The sequence below is a fragment of the Oncorhynchus clarkii genome, chromosome 16 (genome assembly GCF_045791955.1).
Source record: "Oncorhynchus clarkii lewisi isolate Uvic-CL-2024 chromosome 16, UVic_Ocla_1.0, whole genome shotgun sequence".
Lineage (NCBI taxonomy): Eukaryota > Metazoa > Chordata > Actinopteri > Salmoniformes > Salmonidae > Oncorhynchus > Oncorhynchus clarkii.
The window spans coordinates 12,622,771-12,650,304 of NC_092162.1; the positions used below are offsets into that span (position 1 = coordinate 12,622,771).

Sequence of the window (27,534 nt, forward strand, 5' to 3'; positions counted from 1 at the left end):
GGTTTGATCGTGATAGATACAGCATGTCAATCCTCTACGTTGACTTTCTTTCCATGCATCGTGACAGGACTGAAGTAGAAACAGTTATTTTCTCTCAAAGGAGTAATGAAGACAAACCTCTTGACAGTCTACTTTCTCTTCTCTCAAAGAAGGAATGCGGTAAAACTCCTGACCGAGTAACCCCGCTCACCTGCGAGTATCTCCACTTCTGGCATTTGATGCTGTCGGGCTGTGGCAGGCCGGGCAGCAGCTTGTTCAGCTCCTCCAGGATGAGAGGCGCCACCTGCTCCTTTGCCTCCTCCAGGTGTTTGATACCAAAGGGAACACTGGTGTGAACCACCATGGAGGTACCGCACTCAGGGGATTCTGCACAGAAAGAAAGCACAGTTCAGAACCATACCACCATGGATGGACTAACTCTGCTGACTTTGAACAGCACCACACAGGTATAGCTAAGAACACAGTGCAGTTACGTTTACAATGCAGGACAGTAGAAGTATCAATAATTTAAAAATATATATTTTAAGACATGTTTTGGCCACACTGATCATCAGAAACAACTTCTAAGACAGTGAACTCTTAAATCTCACAGCTGAACAGTAAAAGAAATATGAAATATAAATCCAAAACCCCTACTGAATGTGTCCTCAATAGTGGGTCATGAGAAGATTCATTTTCATAAAGAACTAAGTACTCAGATTTAAACAGCTGTATATGGAAATAGCTAAGATGTTGAATAGAACCGAAAATCATCGTTGGCATCAAGATCGTTCCCCTAATCTGACAGCGGAATTCTTTGATAGGATTCTGACTCCAGGAAAAAGGAAAAAAAGCACTTCCTTATCTCTGTCCTGATGTTTAATTAAGAGTTGCATGCCAATACCAAACGGGGGTCAAAACTGTGCACGCCGCCGACAACATTTTTAATGAAACAGACTCCTGTACCCAGAATCCCCTGTTTCTGCTTAACTAATATGACCAGCTTGATTTGTAATGCAAATGTCTCCCTCAGACAGAGGTTGATGTGTGTTGCATGTACAGGTACTGCCAAAAAGGTAACGCCAATGTAAAGTGTCTTGAAGCTGTTCTGGCCACCACGAGCCAGAATAGCTTCAATGCGTCTTTGCATAGATTCTACAAGTGCCTGGAACTCTACTGGAGGGATGCGACGCCATAATTTGGTGTTTTGTTGGTGGCGGAAAACGCAGTCTCAGGCACCGCTCCAGAATCTCCCATAAGTGTTCAATTGAGTTGAGATCTGGTGACTGAGGTTGGCGTATGGTTTACATCGTTTTCATGCTGATCAACCACTCGTACCCTGTGGATGGGGGCTTTGTCATCCTACCATAGCCATGGTATCCAAAATAATGGCCTGCCCAGTATTTTTATACATGACCCTAAGAATCATGGGATGTTAATTGCTTAATTACCTCAAGAACCACACCTTCGTAGAAGCACCTGGTTTCAATAGACTTTGTAACCCTCATTTCCTCAAGTGTTTCCTTTATTTTGGCAGTTACCAAAAACACAACATGCAGGTAACTGTACACACAACCGAAAGGCTTGTCGTCTGCTGTGGATCCAGCTGTGTGATGGTGACATCATGCAGGGAATGGACACAGTAAGGTCCTGTTTCTAATGACAGACAGACAACAAGCACAGACAGGCAGGGCTCTGACTCATAAAGGACACTTTGCGTTGATTTATCACGGCTGTACGTCGTGAAGTCATCTCTCTGATGAAATTGTCTTAAAACCATATTTAAAACTGATTGTGGAGAACAATAGTTTACCACAGCAAATAAACACGTCCCACGATTGACTTGCCGGAGCGGGACACAGAGTTACCAGAAGGTCAATCATCTCCTCCTGCTCGGTTAATTTTTAAAAAAAGCGGCAGACGAGACCATGTCGTGTGACTGAGCGTACACACAAACACAGCCAGCTGTTTTGTTTGGAGCTAAACTGGAGATGCTAAACTGACTTGTGGGAAACTAGGGAGCTGGGGATGCTAACTGTGGGGTCACAGAGACTCTACAGCACACATTCACTGGGGTCTAACTTTTGTCCAGTGGGCCATTCTGGGTTGGCTCATGGGTAAGAGAGACACTCTAACCAGTGTTTGGCATCACTGTGCCCAGGCAAAGGGCCAGCTAGAGAGAGAAAATGAGAGCGGGAGAGAAAGAGGAAGACAAAGAGAAAGAGGTGCGAAACCCAAACAGCGTATCCTGTGTGGAGGATATTTGTTGTCATGGTGACTGAACCCACAGATGACTGTTTCACCCTGATCACTTGAGATGTGTCATTCCTGGAAGTGAGCTTTTGCATCTGCTGTTCTCCTCCAACAAAAAAATTCAGTTCAGATGGAGAGGGCAGAAATGGAGACAGAGACCATGTTAATATGACAGGGTTCTCCAACCCTGTTCCTGGAAAGCTACCCTCCTGTAGGTTTTCAATCCAACCCCAGTTGTAACTATCAAATACATTTTTATGGTCACAAACATATGTAGCAGATGTTATTGCGGGTCTAGCAAAATGCTTGTGTTCTTAGCTCCAACAGTGCAGTAGTATCTAACAATACACACATCTAAAAAGTAAAAGAATGGATTTAAGAAATATTAGGACGGGCAATGTCGGAGTCCGGAATGTAATGGGATGTATAGACAATATGGACAGTATATAGAGTAAAAAATGTAGTATATCTGACGAATAGTATATGTACAGCGATTGTTAAATAGGATAGGCCTCGACAAGAATACAGTATAGAAGAATGATGTGGGTGAAACAGTACTGTATGTAAATATTATTAAAGTGACCAGTGTTCCATGACTATGTACATAGGGCAGCAGCCTCTAAGGTGCAGGGTAGAATAACTGGGTGGTAGCCGCCTAGTAACAGTGTCTAAGTTCAGGGCAGGGTACCGGGCTGAGCCTGGCTAGTGGTGACTATTTAAAACAGTCAGATGGCCTGGAGACAGAAGCTGTTTTTCAGTCTCTCGGTCCCAGCTTTTATGCATCTGTACTGACCTTGCCTTCTGGATGGTAGAGGGGTTAACAGGCCATGGCTCGGGTGGCTGAGGTCTTTGATCTTCTTGGCCTTCCTGTGACACCGGGTGCTGTAGACGTCCTGTAGGGCAGGCAGTGTGCTCCCGGTGAGGCGTTGGGCAGACTGCACCACCCTCTGGAGAGCCCTACAGTTGCGGACGTTACAGTTGCCGTACCAGGCGGTGGTACAGCCCGACAAGATGCTCTCAATGGTGCATCTGTAGAAGTTTGTGAAGGTCTTAGGGGCCAAGCCAAATTTCTTCAGCCTCCTGAGGTTGGAGGCTGTTGCGCCTTCTTCACCACACTGTCTGTGTGGGTGGACCGTTTCAGAATGTCAGTGATGTGTACGTAGAGGAACTTGAAGCTTTACCTTCTCCACTGTGGCCCCGTCGATGTGAATGGGGGAGTGCTCCCTCTTGCGGTCTCCTGAAGTCCACGATCAGCTCCGTCCTACAGGACGGTATCTCTGCAGGAACCTACAGGACGGTATCTCTGCAGGAACCTACAGGACGGTATCTCTGCAGGAACCTACAGGACGGTATCTCTGCAGGAACCTACAGGACGGTATCTCTGCAGGAACCTACAGGACGGTATCTCTGCAGGAACCTACAGGACGGTATCTCTGTAGGAACCTACAGGACGGTATCTCTGTAGGAACCTACAGGACGGTATCTCTGTAGGAACCTACAGGACGGTATCTCTGTAGGAACCTACAGGACGGTATCTCTGTAGGAACCTACAGGACGGTATCTCTGTAGGAACCTACAGGACGGTATCTCTGTAGGAATGGTGTTAGGCGAGCCCTGTTATAATATGTAGGATATGACACAGAGGAGATGGACAGAGGGCTCTTTTGAAATTCATATCTGACTGTGCAAGGTAGTATATGGCATATGGCACCACTAAAAGGTGTTTGAGTAGCTGGTATTAAGAGCTCACAATCAGTTATTGGTTGTTTTATACGTAAGTAGGTAGAGGCTGGCACCAATTCTGCTTCCGAGGTAGAAGCAAGAGACTACAACGTTCACCAGGTAGAAAAACAAAGACAGGCTCCACTCAGAGCAATTTGGCAACTAAGTTATGCAGTGTGCAATTTGCATTGATTAACTTACCTTTATATGACACAGGGGGCCCATTGTCCTGTCCTGTGACCTGACACCTGTTCCCCTGGTCACAGCAAGCGCCCCGTTTTAGACCACTGCAGAGAGTTGGAGAGACACTCCACAGCTATTCCTTAAAGCGCCTCTCCTGCTCTCTGCATTCACAAGCTTTCAAAGGGCCATTCAGAAATAATCTGAGAGAAGTTTGCTTGCACACTACTACCCTGCTTAATCAGGCGGGAAGTGAGCTGGGAACTGGCGGGTTGATGGTATCAAACCCATTGCCTACAGTAGTGACCTTGAGCAAGCTCCCCGGACACCCAGTGTGGCAGCCCCCCACAACTCTACAAAAACCTGGATACAGTGAGTTCGGAAAGTATTCAGACCCCATTACTTTTTCCACATTGTTACGTTACAACCTTATTCTAAAATGGATTAAATCGTTTTTTCCCTGATCAATCTACACACAATGCCCTATAATGACAAAGCAAAATTCTGAAATTTTTGCTAATTTATAAAATAAAAAAAACCTGAAATATCACATCTACATAAGTATTCAGAACCTTTACTTAGTACTTGAAGCACCTTTGGCAGTGATTACAGCTTCGAGTCTCTTGGGTATGACACCACAAACTTGGCACAGCTGTATTTGGAGAGTTTCTCCCCTTCTTCTCTGCAAATCCTCAAGCTCTGTCAGGTTGGTTAGGGAATGTCGCTGCACAGCTATTTTCTGGTCTCTCCAGAGATGTTCCATTGGGTTCAAGTCCGGGCTCTGGCTGGGCCACTCAGACATTTGGAGACTTGTCCCGAAGCCACTCCTACGTTGTCTTGGCTGTGTGCTATGGGTTGTTGTCCTGATGGAAGGTGAACCTTTGCCCCAGTTTTTTAAGTTCCTGAGCGCTCTAGAGTAGGTTTAAATCAAGGATCTCTCTGTTCTTTGCTCTGTTCATCTATCCCTCAATCCTGACTAGTCTCCCAGTCCCTGCTGCTGAAAGACATCCCCACAGCATGATGCTGCCACTACCACGCTTCATGGTAGGGATGGTGCCAGGTTTCCTCCAGACGTGAGAGCTTAGCATTCAGGCCAAAGAGTTGAATCTTGGTTTCATCAGACCAGATAATCTTGTTTCTCATAGTCAGTCCTTTAGGTGACTTTTGGAAAACGCCAAGCTGGTTGTCTTGTGCCTTTTAGTGGCTTCCATCTGACCATGCTACAGTACCATAAAAGCCTGTTTGGTGGAGGGCTGCAGAGACAATTGTCCTTGTGGAAGGTTCTCCCATCTCCACAGAGAAACTTTGGAGCTCTGCCAGAGTGACCATTGGGTTCTTGGTCACCTTCTTGACCAAGGCCCTTTTTCTCCGATTGCTCAGTTTGTCTGGTCGGCCAGCTCTAGGAAGAGTCTTGGTGGTTCCAAACTTCCATTTAAGAATGATGGAGGCCTTGGGGACCTCCAATGCTGCAGAAATGTTTTTGTACACTTCCCCAGATCTGTGCCTCGACACAATCCTGTCTCGGAGCTCTAAGGACAGTTCCTTCGACCTCATGGCTTGGTGTTTGCTCTGACATGGATTGTCAACTGTGGGAGCTTATATAGACAGGTGTGTGCCTTCCGAAATCATGCCCAATCAACTGAATTTAGCACAGGTGGACTCCAATCAAGTTGTAGAAACATCTCAAGGATGATCAATGGAAACAGGACCTGAGCACCTGAGTGCAATTTTAAGTCTCATAGCAAAGGCTCTGAATAGTTATGTAAATGTATTTTTTTTCATAATTTTTAAAAACACATTTCTTAAAAATGCAAAAACCTGTTTTCGTTTTGTTATTATGTGGTATTGTGATGTCATTATAGGGTATTGTGTATAGATTGATTAAATACATTGACGAGGACCATTTTAGAATAAGGCTGTAACGTAACAAAAATGTGGAAAAAGTCAAGTATGTGTATGTTTGTGTGTCTTTAGGAGGGGTTGGGATAAAAATCTAAAAGGTACATTTCGGTTGGACCTTGTGTGGAATTGACCAATGAAGTGATCTTTATCTTAATAACCCCCCCCGTACCGTGAGACATCCATGTCTTCATCACTGGAAAAGACAAAAAGGTTGAGTTTGATATCATTTAAAAGCTTCAAAACATGGCTGTGAAACAAGGTAAACAATGTAACAAAACAACATTAACATTGAACATCAGTTAACTAAAAACACGTTAAAAAAAAAATCGATACATTTTTACATCATCTGAGGTGTTTGTGTCGTGCCCACCATTGTTTGAGACACAGCATTCCTCTTGAATATAGGGTGGGTGTCATGTTTTGGCTGATAAAAGTACTCAAATAGGGAATTTATAGTTTCAAAATGGTAGCACAAAGATGGTTGGAGGTCCACACATCAGAGAATGTTGGCTTGAATGGAAATATCAGTTTAAAAAAAATTATACTGTGAATCTTCCATAGGAAACCTATTGAAATCAAAAGACACAGATAACGAAATATACATTCCTATTTAAGTTGGCATTCGCCAGTGGCTAGACCAGAAATCCACCTTTGCGGTAGTAATTGTGAGATAAAACTTCAATTCAAATAACATTTCAATGATGTACCAACTAAATGATACTGGTCTGAAAGTAGATTTCAATTCTATGAATTCTATTTCTATGATTGAAATGACACCCACCCTTTATTCAAGAGTATGCTGTATCTTAACCGATGGCGGGCACCACAAACACCTCAGATTATGTCAAATAGGGTATAAACTACATATGTATAACAAAAAATAAATAAATATATATAGAAAAGGGCATTTAAAATGATTTATTTTTAATTGATAAGGATTTTAGAAAATACACATTTTATACAAACTTTTTTTCAAGGAATTACAAAATACTTTGACAACACTGTAAGAATTGAAATGATATAAAACTCAACCGTTTCTATTTTCCAGTGAGGAAGACATGGATGTCTCATGGTATGGTAGGGTATGCAACATGGGTCAACTTTAAGCACCTTTATGTCCTGAATGTTTTGGCATTCAGGTCCAAAAAGTCACTTCATCAACACTTCTATAAATGGGCAAATATGTACGGAAAATGTTTTTTTTTTGTCTACTATTCTTGTGGGGACTTCTGGTCCCCACAAGTATAGTTAAACATGTCCACACACACACACAAATACATATATTTCTCTCTCTGAAACACACACACAAACCCCTCCAGGTGTGATATAAGAGGATGTTGTTCCTTCTTATAGCAGCCGAGAGGCAGTGGTTTTGTAGCAGAAATCAGAGCTGTTAATGAAGGCTGGTACATGTGTGTTCGCAGAAGCCTGACCTCAGGGTCTGTGCTCCCCTGCTCAGCGTCTAATGCATCTCCCTCCTGTGTTCAATCAGTAATGAAGCCTGACTACCAATGGACTGACTGGGCAAGCCCAGCACTCAGGGAGCCAATCAAATAATTAGGACTATGGAGGGTCTCCCCCCAGCATCATCAAAAAAGGTTGAGTTTGAATGAAACCGTCACAACTTGTATATTGGGATTTTGAATACACACAAAATGCAGCTTCATAAAGTCCAGGAAGAATCCAGTGGACTGAAGGCATAAGCTGGCATGGAAAGTTACATGCCTGCTGAACAGTGGTACTCAATTAGAGAGACATTCTGACGCATGCCTTCCAGAGAGGGAGAAAGAGAAGCAGAAAAGCAAACAGAAAGAGAGAGAGTCCGACAGAGAGAAAAAGAGAATGAGTCAGACAGACAGACAGACAGACAGAGAGTGGTAGCACTGACCTAAATTGGCTTTTTATCGCCAATGGCGATGAAGCAAATATATATATTTTAATTGATTAGGTATTAAAAAAAAAATCTGATTAATGCATAGCGGGGTAGGGTGAGAGGAGGCGGCAGAGAGAGAGACAGAGAGATAGAGAGAGAGGCAGAGAGAGAGAGGCAGAGAGAGAGAGGCAGAGAGAGAGAGAGAGACATGGCAGAGAGAGAGAGGGAGAGACATGGCAGAGAGACAGAGACATGGCAGCAATAACATGGTAGCACTGACCTAAATTGCGCTTTTTATCGTCAATGGCGATGAAACGAATGCAGGGATTATTGGAGATGTACTTGGCGGCCCAGGGGACGTCGATGTGAGCCTGGGCTTTGTAGAAGAGGCCCAGCGCATAGCGCGACGAATAGCTCACCGCCTCAAGCTGCTGCCGCTGACTCTTCTTTAGCACTGCAGCATAGAGAAACAGAGGGACAATGTCAGGGTCTATACGCCTGGTAACATGCCAGTATCAGGTAGCCTAACCTGGACACACACACAACCTACACTTACAATGAATACCACTGAGGTGATGGGACTGTGTACCAAAGTCTAGGTTCCAGTCAAGCTAACATTTCCCAGTATCAGGCTTCACTCATTCATCCCCACTGAGCCCTTAACAGGACATTAATGGCTCTACACAGTAGTCTACGAAACAGATCCGACAGAGGTTCGTTTGCATGGCTCTCTACATAGTCAGATTGCGTAGACTGTGAAACCACTGTGGAGAGCCCTTCAGATGACATAGATTACATTTTCTTAAACGGATTTGATCCAAGCAGGTTTACAGCAGCGACATTAATGCAATCTTGAAAAAATAATTAAAATACTCTGCACGTTAGGCTCCAGTTATGATATGAATTATATTGTAACTTGACCCATATAAAAGCATGTCTAATGAGGTGCTCAGAGTATGATCATTGAGCAAGCATTCAGTCTACTGAGGCAAGATAGCTACCGCCTATCAGACCACATGCATAAGATTGGGTGCAACTAAACTAACATCCATTATTGCAAAGACTGAGTGGAGGGCGAAAAGAGGTTCTCTCCTTAGTTTATTTATAAGGGTTTGGATTTTTTATTTTTTTTAATGCTGTTTCGTCTGGAACATCTGTTGTTTATTGGCCTCTGAAGCGTCAGCTTGGCTGTGCTTTAGTTATTTAGGGCCCCAGAGTGTAGAGCATATACAGGTCAAAGGTCAACGCTGTGGATTCTAATGCATTTTTCTACTAGACATGTTGGAAAGAAAGTCTTCTCATTGAGGCCAACAGTGGGTCCTAAGAAACAGCAGCAAGTTAACTAACCCTATGGTTAGTCTCTGGACGGTCTCTGAGGCGATTCCAGGAGAGCAGAGTCAATATGGTGGGTAGAACGATGTCTCACTAAAGTTTACGTATGACCGCTTGTGCGACATAACCGTTTCTGAATCCGGACGACTTACAACAGGTCAATAGAAAATATATTTTTTTAACTGCAAACAAGATTTACCATGAAAGTAAAACAGGGACAAAAGAGATAAAACATGAGTGAGGCTTACAAAGCCCATGAGCACAAGTCATGTTAACATATTGCATAGTGCAAATTACAAGCACCACATCTGTACGCTTAACATCCCAGTGACAAAAGCTATTAAATCAACAGAAAGAAAAATGATCTGCCCAGTAGTCCCAATGCTGTAGTTTCACTACTGCACGGAACACTTGTAAATGGTCATCTAATTATCGCCACACCGAGCTGACGATGGGGGAATATGACAGTGCCAGTCACAAGGTCACATGACTTTCCCAGGATATGGAGCCTTTTCTCATTATCTGTGTCATCCAGGAACATCTGGCCCAGATTAGGCCCATGTAAATGTGGCTCTTGGTACGACCGGGCAATCTGCTGCAGCATCGCACAAACGCCCGGCCGGCGCACACGCACAAAAAGGGGATAATGCAAAACCACTATCTGATATATATATATATATATATATATATATATATATATATATATATATATATATATATATATATATATATATATATCTATGAGGCTTTCTGTTTCTCATGGATATTAAGCAAGCCCATTGGTAGCTGCTGTTTAAAGATTTCAGACACAGGCAGGGTGGAAACCAATCTAGTCAAAATATACCATGTAAGACAGAGTAAAGTCCCACACCAACTGTGGATTCAGTACTCTATTCACAAACGCATTACGCTTAACTACAGTCAGACCCTGAGGTAACATTTGGTCATGGAAAATACTTGAATGACCTGAAGAGACAAACCTTTTGAAAGGCTTGTTCTACTGAGCGGTCAGCATTGGGGTCCACCTAAACCTCACTCACGGAGCTGTTTAAGATATAGCACTAGTAGATCGGAGGGGAAAGAGAATTTTGGCTCAAAATGATCCTGAACAATGCTGCTTGTTCCAATGAGCTCTTCATGGAATCCTCAGACAGTCCTCCAGCCACGTGAAGGCTGCTCCATTCCATCTCATTAACCTTTTTCTATTAAGTCTGACCTGATGAAGGCTCATTGAAGGTTCACTCATCCTGCTTTCTTCAGTGGTGTGGACTCGTGTTTTGTTGTGGGTGGCTGTGAGAGATGCCGTCCAATGTGACGATCATCTGGGGGGAGTTATTGTGTCCAGCGTACCAATTCTAGCACAGACGTCCAACAGGTTGTGGTAGGAACACATTTTGGTATGAACAAATATGGAACGGGTATGTGTGTCAAATACCTTGTGTTCAGGCCTGTAAATATACAGTGCATTACAACATTCTGTAAAGATCTCAGTTAAATTAATCAAAACACTAGGAACCATTCCTTTCAATATCTATTCCTTTACTGACTAGGACACTCAATATTCATTCCGCACAACAAGACGACGACAGATAAATGTGCAAAAGGCTGGGGCCTCTTTGGTTCTCCAAGCAGAAGGGAGGGCCTCTCCAACCCCCTTCATTCACCACGAGACAGCACTACAACACACTCACACGTGCACATGCGCTCACACACACACATGCTTGCACACACACGCCATCCTCACACACACTTGTCACCACGGATCCCTCAGGGGTGGGGGTGCCTGCACTCTGTTTGTTCATACATTCCCTCAGGCCCTCTCTGCAGAGACCTGGCCAGCTGCTGTGGCAGGCCTGAGAGAGTGGCTCCCTCCAACCCTGGCAGCTTTGAACAAATGCTTTACAGCTCCTATAAAAACACATTCAGAGCATACGGTTCATCACCAAAATAATCCATATGAGCCAGCGGCTTTTCTATATGATCACCTGGATGTGTAGCAGCGTGTGTGTGTGTGTGAGATGAAGAAAGAACATGTATGTGTGAATGTGCACGCGCCCGCACAGGTGTATGTGTGCAGATGAGAAGGTTCACATTTTCCAGCGTGGCTGTGGTGCAGTCAGTGTGGCTGCCGCCGCTGTGTGTGCGCGCACGCCAGTGGCGGCCCTGATCTTTGATATAGGAGTGGGCTTGCGTGCACTGCACACACACACACCGCTGAGACACGTGTTGACAGGAGAACCCTGGAGGCCCATACATAGTCCTCTGAGATACAGATATGACACGGACACCTGGCAGAGCAACAGCCCCTTCCCTCCTAACGGAGGTCCTGGTGTCAGTGACGGTTGGGCAGAGCTACAGCCCCTTCCCTCCTAACGGAGGTCCTGGTGCCAGTGACGGTTGGGCAGAGCAACAGCCCCTTCCCTCCTAACGGAGGTCCTGGTGCCAGTGTGGGTTGGGCAGAGCTACAGCCCCTTCCCTCCTAACGGAGGTCCTGATGTCAGCGACGGTTGGGCAGAGCTCTCAGCAGGAGCAGGGTCTCATCCAACCAGAGTCTCTCTGGGGCAACAGGCCCAAAGCTGTAGAGATGCATCTACTATAACACTGCCTTCTGTTCTATTTTCCTAAATGTGCAGATAGTGGATACTCATTGGCTGAATGCACAGCACATATAGCATAGTAGCAAAGGTCAAACGAACAATTCCTTTTAAAAATGCCCCTCAGGTATGCTTGACAGAGGTCTTTAAATCACAATTGGGACTATGGTCTATCCCTCCCTACTTTAAGGATTCATGCCACCAGTCAATTACAATGGACCCTCAGGCTTATTGTCTGATGTGCTAGAAATTTAACTGGCTATCAATGCCTTAATTGCAATGCATTTCTTTATGAAAGAGGAAAAGGGAGGAGCTTTGTATAGTGAAGTGAAAGGTGGATGTGGAAGTTACAGTATCTATTGTCATCACCACAGTAAGGGAGGGAGGGGAGGCATACTGAAAAGCTTGAAAGAAAAAAAAAAAGCTTCCACTCGAACGCGTGCTCAATGTTAAGGTCATGGTCCATGGCAAACAAATAGCACACAGAGCTTCCTTATCTGGGTCTGTGTGTTATGATACCTACCAATGTCATCCATGGTTGACCACAGAAAGCCTTCAACCCCATTCAAATACATTTGAAAAAATTCTAACCTAATTTCAACATGAGGTGCTCAGAAGACACGCAGCGGTTACAATTAGGAAGAAATACATTGCACATAAGTACATTGATGTATTGTCAACTGGGACATGCAGTGAATGCACATCCCAACATTTCACTCGTGAAGGACATCCTATGAAGGATACAACGCAGCCTTGGGAAAATGTCAAATTGCATTTCTTCCTTTCCTCACGTCCTCTCTCCTCGCCTCGTCCTCCAAACCCATTGGATGAGAAGGTCAGAGGGGAGGGATCTCTAACCTTCTCATCCAATGGGTTTTGAGGAGGCGAGAAGACGTGAGCAATCTGGGAAATGCAATTCAGATTCTCCCCTGCTCCCTTCTCCTGTGTCCACCTGTCCTCTAGTCAGATAGGAGACATGCTCCCCTCACGTCGCCATCCCCAGAGGAAACCGCTTCGTCCCTCCACGCCGCAATCTCTTTTCACCTAATTGCATTTTTTGTCAAACCTTGTAAAGGATCTGTGCGGGCAGCGGAGCGGCAGCCATGAGGAGTCACGTGTCACATGCAAGGCCCGGTTACACATCATAAACAGCAATGCCTCTTCCCCATCTGGCAGGGGCAAGGCTGTAAAAGAGAAAGTTATTGTGAAACTCGCTCAACGGCTCACATCCAATCAATGGGGAGTAAAAGGGAGAGAAAGAGAGCGGAGGAAGAGAAATGTGCAGGCCAGGAAATGTTCATATAAAATCCCAAAGTTCAATAGTTAGAGGCATAAATATCATACCCCCCCAAAAACGCTAACCACTCCGGTCATTGGTAATGGTGGTATGCTCTTTCTCTTTCATCATTATTCATGATTCATTCATGATTATCTGTAATTATGGTAGCATCCACATTGTGTTTAAAAACATATTCTATTCTTATTTACAATAAAAGTGACTCCAAAATGACAATACATTATTTACCATTAAATGATATTGGGCGCAGCATGATCTGAAACTACCTCAATAAACTGCAAATACATCCATCATGTCTGTAGAGTCACAAGCTTGATGTAGTCATTGCGTGCTAGGAACATGGGACCAAATACTAAACTGTAGACTACTTTAATACACAAGTGAATTTGTCCAAATACTTGACACCTTCAAATGGGGGGGACTAGATACATAACATGCTTTCATTTCTAAATGGTAAAACAGGTAAGAATGGGGGAAAAAAAAAAAAAAAAAAAAAAAGTGTGACATTCTGTACTTTCGCCTCATACGAAACATTCTCACATCCAAAATGCTGGAGAATAGAGACAAATTAAAATATTTACCTTCACTGTCCAAATAAATACATAGGGGAGTGTATACAGCATTTTTAACTCACTGCGTCAGGGTGCTAGCCAGCCATGCTACATAAAGTCTGCTCTGGGCCAGATTTATAGGCCCTGCAGCCTGGGCCAAGGAACCAGAGAGAACTGCAGCCCTGCATTGCTGTTGCTGGACTCCAAATGAATGTGTAGTATGAGCAGGGTGTGTGTACAGGTGGGAACTGTTAATCACTACAGGTATACTGAGGAGTCAGGAGTCTAGTTCCCTAAACGTACTACTGCCACACTCAAGGTGGGTGTTTGCCCCCTAAAACCACAGGTTTAGGATCAGATGACCCTAAATAGTCCTAACTTTACCAATTAAGGGAATGAAACACAGACCTGGCTTGACTAGTGATTTGGGGGGAATCTCCTCCCTCTCAATATGGTGCTGCAGACTGAGCTACCGTCACGGTGCTCTCTGAGGATCCAAGCTATGTCCATTACTAAGGAGGAGAACCTGACATCCAGTCTAGGTGGTGACAGTCACCATGAACATCATATTTGACCAGGTTAGACACCTGCTGCTGGCTAATGGGCTGAGATGTGTCACTACACAGGGGGATAGAGAAAGAAGAGGGGACAGGGAAACGGAGTGTCATTCATCTATGAGGAACATATAGAGGAGAATCTGAGAAGATCCTTGTAAGTCCCTCTCACTATAACAAGGATGTTCTGTCCACCAACAACTCTATAATAAAGGGCTGGCAAGAACAAAAGGAAGGCTAACCCATACAGGTGTAGGATCTTACATTTCAGACAGTTCGCTAAAGCAGGAAAATAATCCTGCAGCAAAAGGAAATGTGAATTATTATGTGGATTATAATTATTGGAAATGTATACATTTTTTTGTATGGGGAAAATCAAGTCTGCAATTTCAATTTCGAAATTACAAACTTCAGAAGCCTTTTTAAACCTCAAATACACTACAAGTTTTACATGTCCTGCATTGCAGGAAAGTTCTGCAACAGGGTGATCAAATTAAGATGCTACATCGGTAGAACAGCATAGTGAGATGACAACACTACAAATACACTGACCACATCCACAGGCCTGTTAACACATACTTAGGTGTCAAACCATGCAGACTCTTTCCTTCAGAGTGTATTATAAAGTGTGACAACGGTTCAGTAATAAAAGGTTTGATAGGATGTAAAAACGACGCGCATCATCTCTGTGGTGTCCACACACTGTGCCATGCTTAATTTAAAAAGCAAGATGTAATACGCAAAGAATGAGCTGAGCCACAAAAACCAAGTACTCAATGAAAAGAGCTACATTAAGTACTGACACACTCTCACCTGCAAGAGTGTTTATTCACCAAAGCAAAGCAGGGGTGGTGGGAGATTTTTTTTCTTCACCTTAGTATTGTTTAAAAATTGACATTGTTGCGAGCGAACACAAACGTTTGAATGGGTCGCAACACTACTCCCATCCATTCTCCATTGTTCCCAGCCAGGACCTGGTCTTTAGCCATTTCCCTAGGGGGGCTCGGGTCCGGTACCATGGCAACGCATTGAAAAGTTATTCAGCTCTAGCTGCACCGTTCCCCCAAGTTATGATCTCTCAGCCCTTTAAAGGTTGATTTAATATTTGCCTGAGAGGTTTTGGACGGCATCCCGTTAGTTAGAAGGAAAGAAAAGGGAGGTTGTTTTGCTAACCTTTAATGCACTTGTACATGAACTGTGTCCGACAATAAGTACAATATTTATTGGGTAGGGTGAGTCATTGGCGTGCATAGGGAGGGGGGAGGAGACGGGGCGGTCAGCGGTTCAACACTGAGTGTCTGTCAGTGGTCAGAAAGCCGCCACACAGGAGCGACCAAGCTCAGTCATTAGCCCCGTTTCCTAATGGATCCCATTTGAGCCCTAATTTGTTGGAATAACAATGTCGTAGAGGATATCATTTTAGGAAGGGGGCCAAATTACGTTTCCAACTGCAGCACGCATCTAGACGCGGGTCAGATTAGAGAAGTTCTACAGAGAGAATGAGGTAGTGTGTTGGCCAGACAGAGGAGACATGTCTGTGCTGAATGAAGTAGCCCATTAGAATAGGTCAGAATCTCTCATTCAATCATTATTTATCATCTCGGGACTGTTTGGCTTGCTTCTGTTTGTGTGTCTTTTTCATTATTAAAAAGACAATTCCCAGACAAAGGTCTCTGAGAGCCAAGCCAGTAATTGACTCTGCTGCTACTCATCACAACAAAGATCCACGTTCAGCGACCACCTTCCTTTCCCGAGCCACAGAGTCAGACCAGAGACCTGAGCGGCCAACATATCGACCGCTCTGGACATTCATACATCCGCTCTCTCTCGGCAGTGTGCATCTTGCTTCAGCAAATCTGTAAATTAAAACTTCAGGCCTCTTTACCTCTGGGGTGATGCATGGAGGACGGTGAGGAAAAGTAGATCAGATTTTCACGGACTACTCCACAGCTGCAGTCTACTTTTAAAGCACACGTTTTCAGGGATGTTTTTTAATGAATTTTCTTGTCTCTTGCTGCAAACAAACAAGCCCCTATGTGAAGCCAGGCAAATGAAGATAGCTTGCTCTGATGTGTGATTGTGATTTTTAGAATTTAGAATTTTGAACAGAACAGCGCAGGGCAACAGCGTTTGGATTCATTTCAGAGATAGCGTGTGTGTAATTCTGTCCCAAACAGAAACATTTAGAGCGACAACCTGCAGGCTCCAGGACTGACGTCAAGCCAGAGTGGTTATTTTAAGCAGGGAGGGAGTAAAAATGTGCCAGTTCCACTGTATTTTTATAGGGGAGCGTCATTTGTCCTGACCAGCCAAACCTATACATACTGCCCAAGCTACTCATATGGTTATTGCATCATTCAAACTGAAACAGAAAGGTAGCTTTATTTTTTACTTTGAACTGGGCTGATGGATTGCTACCAAGTACATTCATAATGGTTGCAGTAGTTCCTATAGATGACTCATATTTAGTAGGCTATCTGTGGAACTCCCTCTCCTCTCTGTAGAAGCCACTGCTGCAGAGTCAGAGTGCTGCAGAACAGAATAAAAACAGAACAGGAAATCAATATGCCCCATTTCAAAATACACAAGTTCCTCTACGAATGAAAGCCGTTGGCACAACTGGGGGAGTAAAAAATAATCTACTTAGTCAAATTCAGCCAGTGAGTTGGGAAATGGAGAATTGCATACCACCCATTTAGTACAGAGCCTTGGCTGACATCTATACAACCCCTAAAATGGATGCGTTTGGTGCTGTTCTATCGATGACATCTGTGCACACTGGCAGGCTTGTGAAACCATTAGCTGCCATATAACCAAGGCACCATGCTCTGCACAGCAGAGTCCTGTGAGATATGTGGCCATAGCTTCTATTTTGAATAAAAGCGCTGGTAGGTAGAAGTCAGTGGAGGCTGCTGATGGGACAACGGCTCTTAATAACGGCCGGAACAGAGCAAATGAAATGGCAACAAAACGCATGAAAATCATGCATTTGATACCAGTCCACTAATTCCACTCGTCATTACCACGAGCCCGTTCTCCCCAATTAAGGTGCCACCAACCTCCTGTGGTAGAAGGCTGTGGCCATACTTTGTGGGACTTACGGGTGAGCTACAGTATGTATGCAAGTTGGGTTGACACGTTGAGTGGGTGTGAAATGTTGCAACCCAGGTGATAAGAGACGTGCATCATCACAGGTTTCCACCTCCGCTACACCTGTAAAACGTCTTCATCAGTGAGAAACCACTAAACCATTCAATTCTACTCATTTCATTACCCTTAATAAGCAACAGCAAGTCCATTCTATATTTTCACATGCACTTGCAATGCAAAACAGCAAGGCAAAGCTGTGAAAATAGAGTTGCTACTGGAAACAGGAAACAATCTGTGAGTGTGGTTTAAAATGATGTGCATGCATGCACAAAAGTTTGGGGTCACTTAGAAATGTCCTTGTTTTTCAAAGAAAAACATTTGTTGTCCATTAAAAAACATCAATTTGATCAGAAATACAGTGCAGACATTGCTAATGTTGTAAATGACTATTGGAATAGCCTTAATTTCTCAGAACAAGAACAGACTGACGAGTTTCAGAAGAAAGTTTTGTTTCTAGCCATTTTGAGCCTGTAATCGAACCCACAAATGCTGATGCTCCAGATACTTAACTAGTCTAAAGAATGCCAGTTTTATTGCTTTAATCAGCATAACAGTTTTCAGCTGTGCTAACAATTGCAAAAGGTTTTTTTAATGATCAATTAGCCTTCTAAAATGATAAACTTGGATTAGCTATCACAACACAGGAGTGATGGTTGCTGATAATGGGCCTCTCTGTATGCCTATGTAGATATTCCATTAAAAAATACAAATTTGCAATTTCCAGCTACAATAGTCATTTATAACATTAACAATGTCTACACTGTATTTCTGATCAATTTGCTGTTATTTTAATGGACAAAAAAAAGAAGTAATTTTCTTTAAAAAACAAGGACATTTCTAAGTGACCCCAAACTTTTGAACGGTAGTGTACATGCATACAGAAAATATACTGTAGCCTACACCCTAGAACCATCAAGTCCTCAACATATATTCTGACACATACTGCACATCTCTGTCCCCTCTATGGTGTGCATTTGTAAGATGACATAGAGCAGGCAGGAAATAAGCAATGCGTCTCTGACAGTAATCTGAGAGAACGATTGCATCATTTCGTACACGCCAGACTGACGCGCTGCTGTAGCTGCCCAGGGCAGACCGACCTACACTCGGGCTGTATTTTAAACTCAAAGTAGACAACCATCGGCCCTAAACCCTCAGCCCTTGAATGACGTTTTACACCGTCACATCCGAGTGTACCTTAAATGTCCCTTGCCCAAGCGAGGTAGTGTGATGGTCAGAGAGGCAACATCCTTGGAGGAAGTCTTGAAGTTGATCTTAAAAACAACCAACCTAAAGCTACGAATGTAAAGCTAACAAATCTAGCTAGCATTCCTGTCAGGTAGCTAGCTACCAGTTACCTATAGCTGGCTAGCTAGTTTTATAGTTTGGTCATTTATTCCAATATATTAGCAAGCTAGCTTCAAACTTTTTTTCTGACATGCCGAAAATACAACATTGTTGATTAAATTTGACACTTCGCGGCCACCAGAGTTTGACATGTGACTACAGTTCATTGAATTGTGTGTCATGTCAACCCCGCAAGTGACCATGGTTGTTCACTCGGTCCGTTGAGCTAAATCGAGGGCCGAGGGGGCAACGTTACTAAATTGGACCTCCACTTAAGATGGCAATCAAACTGCATTCAGTTTCGACAGGGATTCCCCTGAGGGAAAGTGGCTGGCGCAATGGCTGAGGCGGCAATTATAATAATGTGTTTGGACTTCAACATCAGCCTTAGGTCTACACAAGAGTACAGTCAAACTATAAAGATGTACCTGTTCAATGGATACAACTGCATAAATAACTAAGGGTATGATCGTTTCAACTTTGAATAAACCAAAAATGTGCAATATGGCCTTGCAAATACTATTAATCTCAAACTATCAAAAGCCACAAATCAAACCCAGCTGCCAAAAAGATACATTGCCACACAAACAAGGCAAGCCTGCCAAGAAGAGTTTGTAATTTCATAAGATCTTAACGAGAATGATGTTTGTCAATATCAGCCTGGTGTGGGAGCCAAATAAGAGAATTGGACATGAGGGTTAAAATAATGGGAAGTGAGTGACTGCCTGCCCTGCTTTCTCCATAATGCTCCCCCCTCTGCTCTATGCTGCAGTCCTAGTTATATTCTGCTGTAATTATCTGTGGCTATCTGCAGCTCAGGGAAATCAAAGCAGTGGCCTAATGCCTCTCAGCACAGTGCTGTGCAACAGGAGTGACCAGACAGGACGGATGATGTCATCGGAGAAAGGAGAGGAGACTGCTGGGATCCATAGGAAGTGTAGTCCAGCCAGAGGGACAGATGATGGAGGGATGAATAGAGGGAGGGAGATCAGTTCAAGCCCCAATGACACAGCCTATGGGTAATAATAGCCACCAGTCTGTTGAGGAAATCTGACGCGGTAGTTTAGGGAGAGCGGAGGTGAAAATGCTGTGAACCTGCAAGGATGTCATAAAGTACAGTCGAGTGGCTTATGATTCACAGCTTGGTGGAGGCATGCTATAATTTCTCTGCAAAAATAGTTGGGCCTTGGCTTAGAGGGAGCTGGAGAGGACCAAGTGCACTTTGATCTCGTGGATCTGTGGCTAATTGGTTTGACCGACGATAACACCAGTGCAAAGGGGAAGGGAGTGGCTACACACTGAAACTTTGATAAAAGTTCTGTAGAAGCAATGAGCGGTTCTACAGATGCATCATTGAGAGCATCCTTTCGGGCCGCATCACCCCCTGGTACGGCAATTGCACCATCCGCTACAGCAGGGCTCTCCAAAGGGCGGTGCGATCAGCCCAACAAAATCCCTGGGGCACACTGACTGCCCTCCAGGACATCTACAGCACCCAGTGTCACAGGAAGGCCAACAAAATCAAGGACTTCAGACGTCCAAAACTGCACCTTTATCTCTGTTCTTTGATAAGGTCAGAAAATAAACTACCAGTTAGTCTCCCGCCAACTCACTACATGGCCAAAAGTATGTTGACACATCTTCAAATTAGTGGACTCGGCTATTTGACGCACAGCCGTTGCTTTATACGCCGACAGGTTTATAAAATCGAGCACTCCATAGACCAACATTGGCAATCTCTATAGACAAACATTGGCAGAATAAAGGGCCCGTCATAGGATGCCACCTTTCTAACAAGTCAGTTCATCAAGTTTTCGCCCTGCTAGAGCTGCCCCGGTCAAATGTACGTGCTGTTATTGTGAAGTGGAAATGTATAGGAGCAATAACGGCTCGGCCGTGAAGTGGTAGACAACACAAGCTCACAGAACTGGACCGCCGAGTGTGGAAGCACAAAAAGTGTCCGTCCTCGGTCGCAACACTCACTAGCGAGTTCCAAACTTCCTCTGGAAGCAACATCAGCACAAGAACTGTTCGTTGGGAGCTTCATGAAATGGGTTTTCATAGCCAAGTAGCTGCACACAAACCTAAGATCACCATGCGCAATGCCAAGCGTCGGCTGGAGTGGTGTAAAGCTTGCTGCTATTAACTCTGGATTAGTGGAAACATGTTCTCTGCAGTGATGAATCACACTTCACTATCTGGCAGTCCGATGGACTAATCTGGGTTTGGCGGATGCCAGGAAAACGCTACCTGCCACAATGCATAGTGCCAACTGTAAAGCTTGGTTGAGGAGGAATAATGGTCTGGGGCTGGTTTTCATGGTTCGGCCTAGTTCCAGTGAAGAGAAATCTTAACACTACAGCATACAATGACATTCTAGACGATTCTGTGCTTCCAACTTTGTAGCAACAGTTTGGGGAAGGCCCTTTTCTGTTTCAGCATGACAATGCTCCCGTGTACAAAGCGAGGTCCATACAGTTTGTCGAGATCGTTGTGGAAGAACTTGACTGGCCTGCACAGAGTCCTGACCTCAACCCCATCACACACCTTTGGGATGAATTGGAATGTCGACTGCGAGCCAGGCCTATTCGCCCAACATCAGTGGCAGACCTCCCTAATGCTCTTGTGGCTGAATGGAAGCAAGTCCCAGCAGCAAAGGGGGGGCCAACTTCATATTAATGCCCATGATTTTGGAATGAGGTGTTCGATGAGATGTTGTCCATATACTTTTGGCCATGTAGTGTACTTTTAACGCTTCCTAAAATCAGAATGGATCATAGTGAAAAGTGTTTTAGTTCCGTGGTCAAGGAATTCTCTCCAGACCAGCTTGAAACACCAGGATCTTGTTTCCTTGGAGGAGTTTAAAAGTTTGGTTGACTCACATTACTGAGGAATGTGATCGTCATTAGGACTTGATGCGATGGTACATATGATTGATTTTCTATATATGACGCTTGTATGGTTCTGCGTTACAGCCTTATTCTAAAATGGATTAAAAAATAATAAAAGAATCCTCAATCTACACACAATACCCCATAATGACAAAGTGAAAAACAGGTTAAGGAATTCTCGCAAATGTATAAAATAAACAGAAATACCTTAAGTATTCAGAACCTATGCTATAAGACTCGAAATTGAGCTCAGGTTCATCCTGTTTCCATTGATCAGCCTTGATGTTTCTACAACTTGATTTGTCATCTATGCATAGTCACTTTTATTAACTCTACCTCAACTAACAGGTGCCCCTCCACATTGACTCTGTACCGGCAACATATACACACACACACGTTATTTTTTACTGCTGCTTTAATTACTCATTATTTTTCTCTTATTCTTATCCTTATTTTTGAAACTGCACTGTCGGTTAGGGGCTTGTAAGTAAGCATTTCACTGTAAGGTCTACGTCTGTTGTATTCAGCACATGCAACTAATAAAATTTGATTTGAGTCCACCTGTGGTAAATTCAACTGACTGGACATGATTTGGAAAGGCACACACACCTGTCTATACAAGGTCCCACAGTTGACAGTGAATGTCAGAGCAAAAACCAAGCCATGAGGTCGAAGGAATTGTCCGTAGAGCTCCGTAACAGGATTGTGTCGAGGCACAGATCTGTGGAAGGGTACCAAAAAATTTCTGCAGCATTGAAGGTCCCGAACACCACAGTGGCCTGCATCATTCTTAAATGAAGTTTGGAACCACCAAGACTCTTCCTAGAGCTGGGTGCCCGGCCAAATTGAGCAATCGGAGAAGGGCCTTGGCCAGGGAGGTGACCAAGAATCCGATGATCACTCTGACAGAGCTTCAGAGTTCCTCTGTGGAGATGGGAGAACCTTCCAGAAAGACAACCATCTCTGCAGCACTCCAACAATCAGGCCATTATTTACATAAAAAAACACTACTTTTCAATGGGTAAGTCTAATGTTTTTATAAGCAGAAAGTGAACAAACTTCCGCTTTTGTCCCATTCTTCCTTTACCCACAAGAACAGAAACAGTTCCCCTGATGCTATAACAGTATGTGCCAAAGTGGAAGTGAGTTTATATGACATTCTAATTTTAAAATGGCCTTACTCAGCCCTTCTGCATTGTTCCAGAACTGGGTTAACCACCTGTTAGCAATTACAACCTCTGATGTAAAATATACCAATAGTGCTCCACTTCTGGCCTAGATTCAGATGAATTCGAGGAAAGTGTGGGCAAGAGAAGGGTTGTATAATGTTTCATGGACGGTTTCCAATGTGAGTACTGGGCGTGTGTGTGGGCTGCGGCTGGCTGTAGGGAACACACCGCACCAACAGGTGTCCCTGTGAATACTGGAGCAGACACACTGGCCCTCAGAAACCATTAAAAAATCTTATGTCATTCAGAGAACTCTGCCAGTTCTTGCAAAACCAAACATTCCTGCCTCTGTTGTTAATTTCTGGCAGTTGGCTTACGTTGTCAATGAAATCAGATATATTGCCAGAGTAAAAGGGGAAAAGAGGAGACATTCTGCAAAAGCTCCCAACATTAAGACAGGGAATTCACTTCCCTGAAAAAAAAAAAGTCTGTAAGGCAATTGGCTGGGGTAGAATGCATTAGGGCTCTGGCACAGAGGTTGGCAAGCCACCCTGGATGAAAGGACACCTCTGCCCCTAAAACTAGTGCTCCAGGAACCCTGTCAAACCGCTGACCCAAAATCCTCTGCGATATATTATGGGAAACAAATAAGCCAGGAGACCGCAGAGATTTATATCAGGCGTGCCATGGCCCGCCAGTGCTCCCGGAGTTCATTCATCTTTTGCAAATGTTACATGGTCCTATTTCCCTGCGCTGTGAGGGCCAAGACATGCCCCGCAACGCCTCAGAAGCTGAGCCCGAGTATTCTGCTGGATACCAACCATAAAATCCAAACATTTCGGACGAGACAACATGAACTATATGTTGAGTACTTGCCCACTGTACATTTGACAGCATGGGTATGTGGTTGTTTGAAACCAAGGGTTTGATTTATTTTGGTTGCAGTTCTAAATTGTAGCTCTAAAGTAACTAAGGCAATAAGAGCCAGAGAATCGGAATAACGTGCACATAAACAGTCCAATCATCTTCAATCTAATAAAACAACTATGCATATGTACTCGTGTGCACACTAAATCTATATAGCCTGTCAGTAAACAGTTCGAGGAACGGGTGCAGACAGGTCTTCACAATATTCCTAACTTCAGTTTGTTCAAAGCAAGTAATACTAGGGATACAGTACCACTTTTTTCAAATAGAGCCATGCCATATTGAAACCTTAAGAATAGGCCTCTATCTCAACTATCATTTGTATGTTAACCAAACTTAACAAAAAAAAAAAAAGACTCAACTGCATTACAAAGAGCTAGAACTTTCAGATGCTTAAAAAAACCCATTGATCACTGCGGAGGCTCAGACAAGGTGGTTCTGGGGGGGGGGGGAGGGTTGCCAAAAACCTTGTTAATTTCTAAAAGGGTCTGCAGAGAACAGATAAATACACATTGTTTGGTGAGATCAAAAGACAAAGATGATTAGATGAAATAACCCACTATTCTGTGAACGGTTAGACCGTGTGTGTGTGATATATATACATATATATACACACACACACACACACACACACAGACAATTTGTATATTTTTTTATACATTATTTGCTTTACAAAACTCAATTTATGTGAATTATGAATTTATAGTAGGGACAGATCAACATTTACTGGGGAGGATGGGTTCGCCAGCAGCAAATACAAAAAGACTGCTGAACAATTAATCAACTGGCCACCCAGACTATTTACATTGACCCCCCCCCCCCCCTTGTTTTTACACTGCTGCTACTCGCTGTTCATTATCAATGCATGGTCACTTTACCCCTACCTACCTAAATTACCTCGACTTACCTGTACACCCACACACTGACTCGGTACCCCCTGTATATAACCTCGTTATTGTTATTTTATTGTGTTACTTCATTTTTTTTACTTTAGTTTATTTTGTAAATATTTTCTTAACTATTTCTAGAACTGCATTGTTGGTTAAGGGCTTGTAAGTAAGCATTTCACAGTAAGTTCACCCGTTGTACACCCGTTGTATTCGGCGCATGTGACAAACACAATTTGATTTGAAACATCTAAAGAATAAGCTACTAGCAAAACAAGCGAGTAAGAATTGTACTTAAACTCCCCCCTCATACTCATCTGGAGGTTGAGCATTTTTTCATCTCTATGTAACTGTATATGTAAAAAATAATAATAATAAAAATCGGGAGCACAATGGAAATAAGTCCGACTTTATTGTGAAATACCGGTTACTTAAATTTTTTATTATTTGTGTGTATGTATTTTTTTTAACTAACAAATCAATAAATCCAAACTGTGCAGCGGCCAATTGATGAACTGAAAGAGACATCTGTTCCAAAACACCAAAAAGTTTAGTGACACTCAGAGACTTTCAAGCCAAGCCTTCGATACTGGGTAGGCCTACAAGGTAGGGAGGAATGTATTTTCTGTTTGTCGCAAACTATGATATTGAACTGTCCTAAGTCAGTAGGCTTTGTTTATTGGTTGTGTGGTGCATTGGCACAGAAACCTTGGTGGAAAATGTGTTGCATATATTTTATATAATTCTAAATATGGCACCAAAATGTTAAAACTCAGATTGCCCTCTAGTTGATGATTGTCTGCAGCTGGCTCTGATTGTAGTGTAATGAAACAGGCAGGGAGAGGGAGCTCATTCGTGGTCGTCGGTGAACCGTTTATAAAACACAGGGTCACTACAGTTATTGTTATTTGTGGTCGTAAACATTATTTAGAGTTAATTCTACAGTACAAGGCGAGGGTCATGGGAAAATATTTGTAACGTTGGGGAAGAGGGTGCATTTTTTTTTTTATGACACCTTGAGTTGGATTCCCCCCGTTGATTACTGCAAATTATCTGTGGGCTTTTTCTATTCTCCATTTCTCTTTTCAACATAACGACAACACATTTCTCTGCGTCTCATATTTTCTGAATTTTGAGCAATCAGGACCGAGGAGGAAGTGTGAAGCAAGGGTTATTTTGGAGCTTGATTCTGTTTAAAATTACTTCCAGATTGCATCCTCATGGGGCAGGGACTGGACCCAGCTCACCTGTTTACTGCCCCCCTCTGTCCAGTTCCTCACACTACATCACTATCAATGACGTCTTCAAATGATTCAGGACCTTTTCACACAATATGCCTCATAATGAATGAATCTGACAATAAAGCCAGTTCTACCACCCACATTTAGGAAGTGTATCTTCTGTATATTATATAATCTTTATCTAATATATAAAGACAAACCAATGTGTGGTGGTCTTCGATGAAAATGTTATATCTATATACTGTATATTGAGCTTTGGCTTGTATGAGCCTGAAGGCCGTAATAGTACACCCCCTGGACAGGACGCTGTCTATTGCAAGGCCTGAGTATATTCGTACAGTGCCAAACAAAGTTTTCCTTTCCAAGATGTTGAGTGTTGGATCTAGAATGATCTACACATTCTAGAACATTTGCGGTTACTTAAAAACACACCCCATGAATACGTACTTACAATCAATCTATGATGAGTTAGACACACTCAATATGGAGATAGATGGTTCGGTTGGGCCAGATTTAATTTGACCGAAATACTATAACGAGAACAAAAATATCCAAGTGTCAGAAGTTGTGTGTATAAATTAAACAACAAAGGAGACGGGCCTCTGAAGAATGCTCCCAAATGACTCCAGTCTGTTTCTGTAAAGCAGAGCCATTTGTATGGCTAGAGTTTCTCCAAAAGGCACAGAGCACATTTCTCAAACGAATCCACAAATCCATTTCTAAGTCAAGGGGGCTTTGAAGTAATTTTCTATGGCTTTGAATGAAAGCAGTCAAACTGGGCTGACTTACATGCTTCTATTAAGTGAACTCTAGCAGCTCATCATGCCCATCCCCAACTGAGAGAAAGAGTCAAACATTTTCTCCAGACAACTCTGTGAATATTTTAGGGACAGGTAATTCAGTGTGCAATACTTTCAGAGGCTGTCTGTCTTAATTGAAAGAAAACTATTCCCCACTGCTCTTGAGATTTCAGTGAATCTTGAGATGGACTGACATTTCCTGTATGCACCGGTCCCAGTCATACGGTGTATAGTAACTTAGGGGACACCACTACTTCAGTCAGACTATGGTTCCTTTCACATGTACCTCTCAGCTGTCACTCACAGTGCAGCACACTTCCAGAAGATAATGCTTCACCAACTCCTGCTCTAATGCCATACTTCGACCATCCTCAACCTTCTGTGTGTGATGCCACACGAGTCATTCAGAATTCAGAATTCAGCATCTCAGACCATCTCTTCAACCTAATAGCAAAAGGCACCGATTCCTCCACCCTTTTCACTCGTCTGGTTCCCTTGTTCCGTCCAGCGGCTAATTTGGAATGCAACCATTTTTTTGAAAGCAGCGACTTCTGCTCGCGCTCTGCATTATTCAGCATTTCCATGGAACTCTAGGCACCCTGGAGGACTATGCCTTCCTCTCTCATTTCCATATTTGTCCTGTAGGACTCTACACTACGCCGCGTTAGGGTTTAGAAATCTTACTCGGAGAATACCAATTTCTGGATGAATGTGAGCCCTTTGCAGCCAGAGAGACACCTGGAGACCAATTTAACAAGCAACTGGAGGGACCCGGTCAGCGGTTGGCAGCTAAGGACAGGCTCTGTGTCTGTCTGTCTGTCTGTCTACTGGTGTGGCCGTGACCCCACTCTCCGACTGTGTCTCAGGGGGAGGTGGGATATGCAA

General features: G+C 43.5%; 1 protein-coding gene across 2 annotated transcripts in view; it reads right to left on the reverse strand.

Annotated features, from left to right (window-relative positions):
• Positions 1–27,534, reverse strand: part of LOC139367976 (renalase, FAD-dependent amine oxidase) — a 40,357-nt gene that overhangs the window by 5,194 nt on the left and 7,629 nt on the right. For both annotated transcript variants that reach the window (XM_071106424.1, XM_071106423.1), the window contains exons 5-6: positions 8,190–8,363; positions 191–366 (exon numbers count right to left, since the gene is read on the reverse strand). In XM_071106424.1, coding sequence (XP_070962525.1) covers positions 191–366; positions 8,190–8,363 — 350 coding nt within the window. The remainder of the gene's footprint in view (positions 1–190; positions 367–8,189; positions 8,364–27,534) is intronic.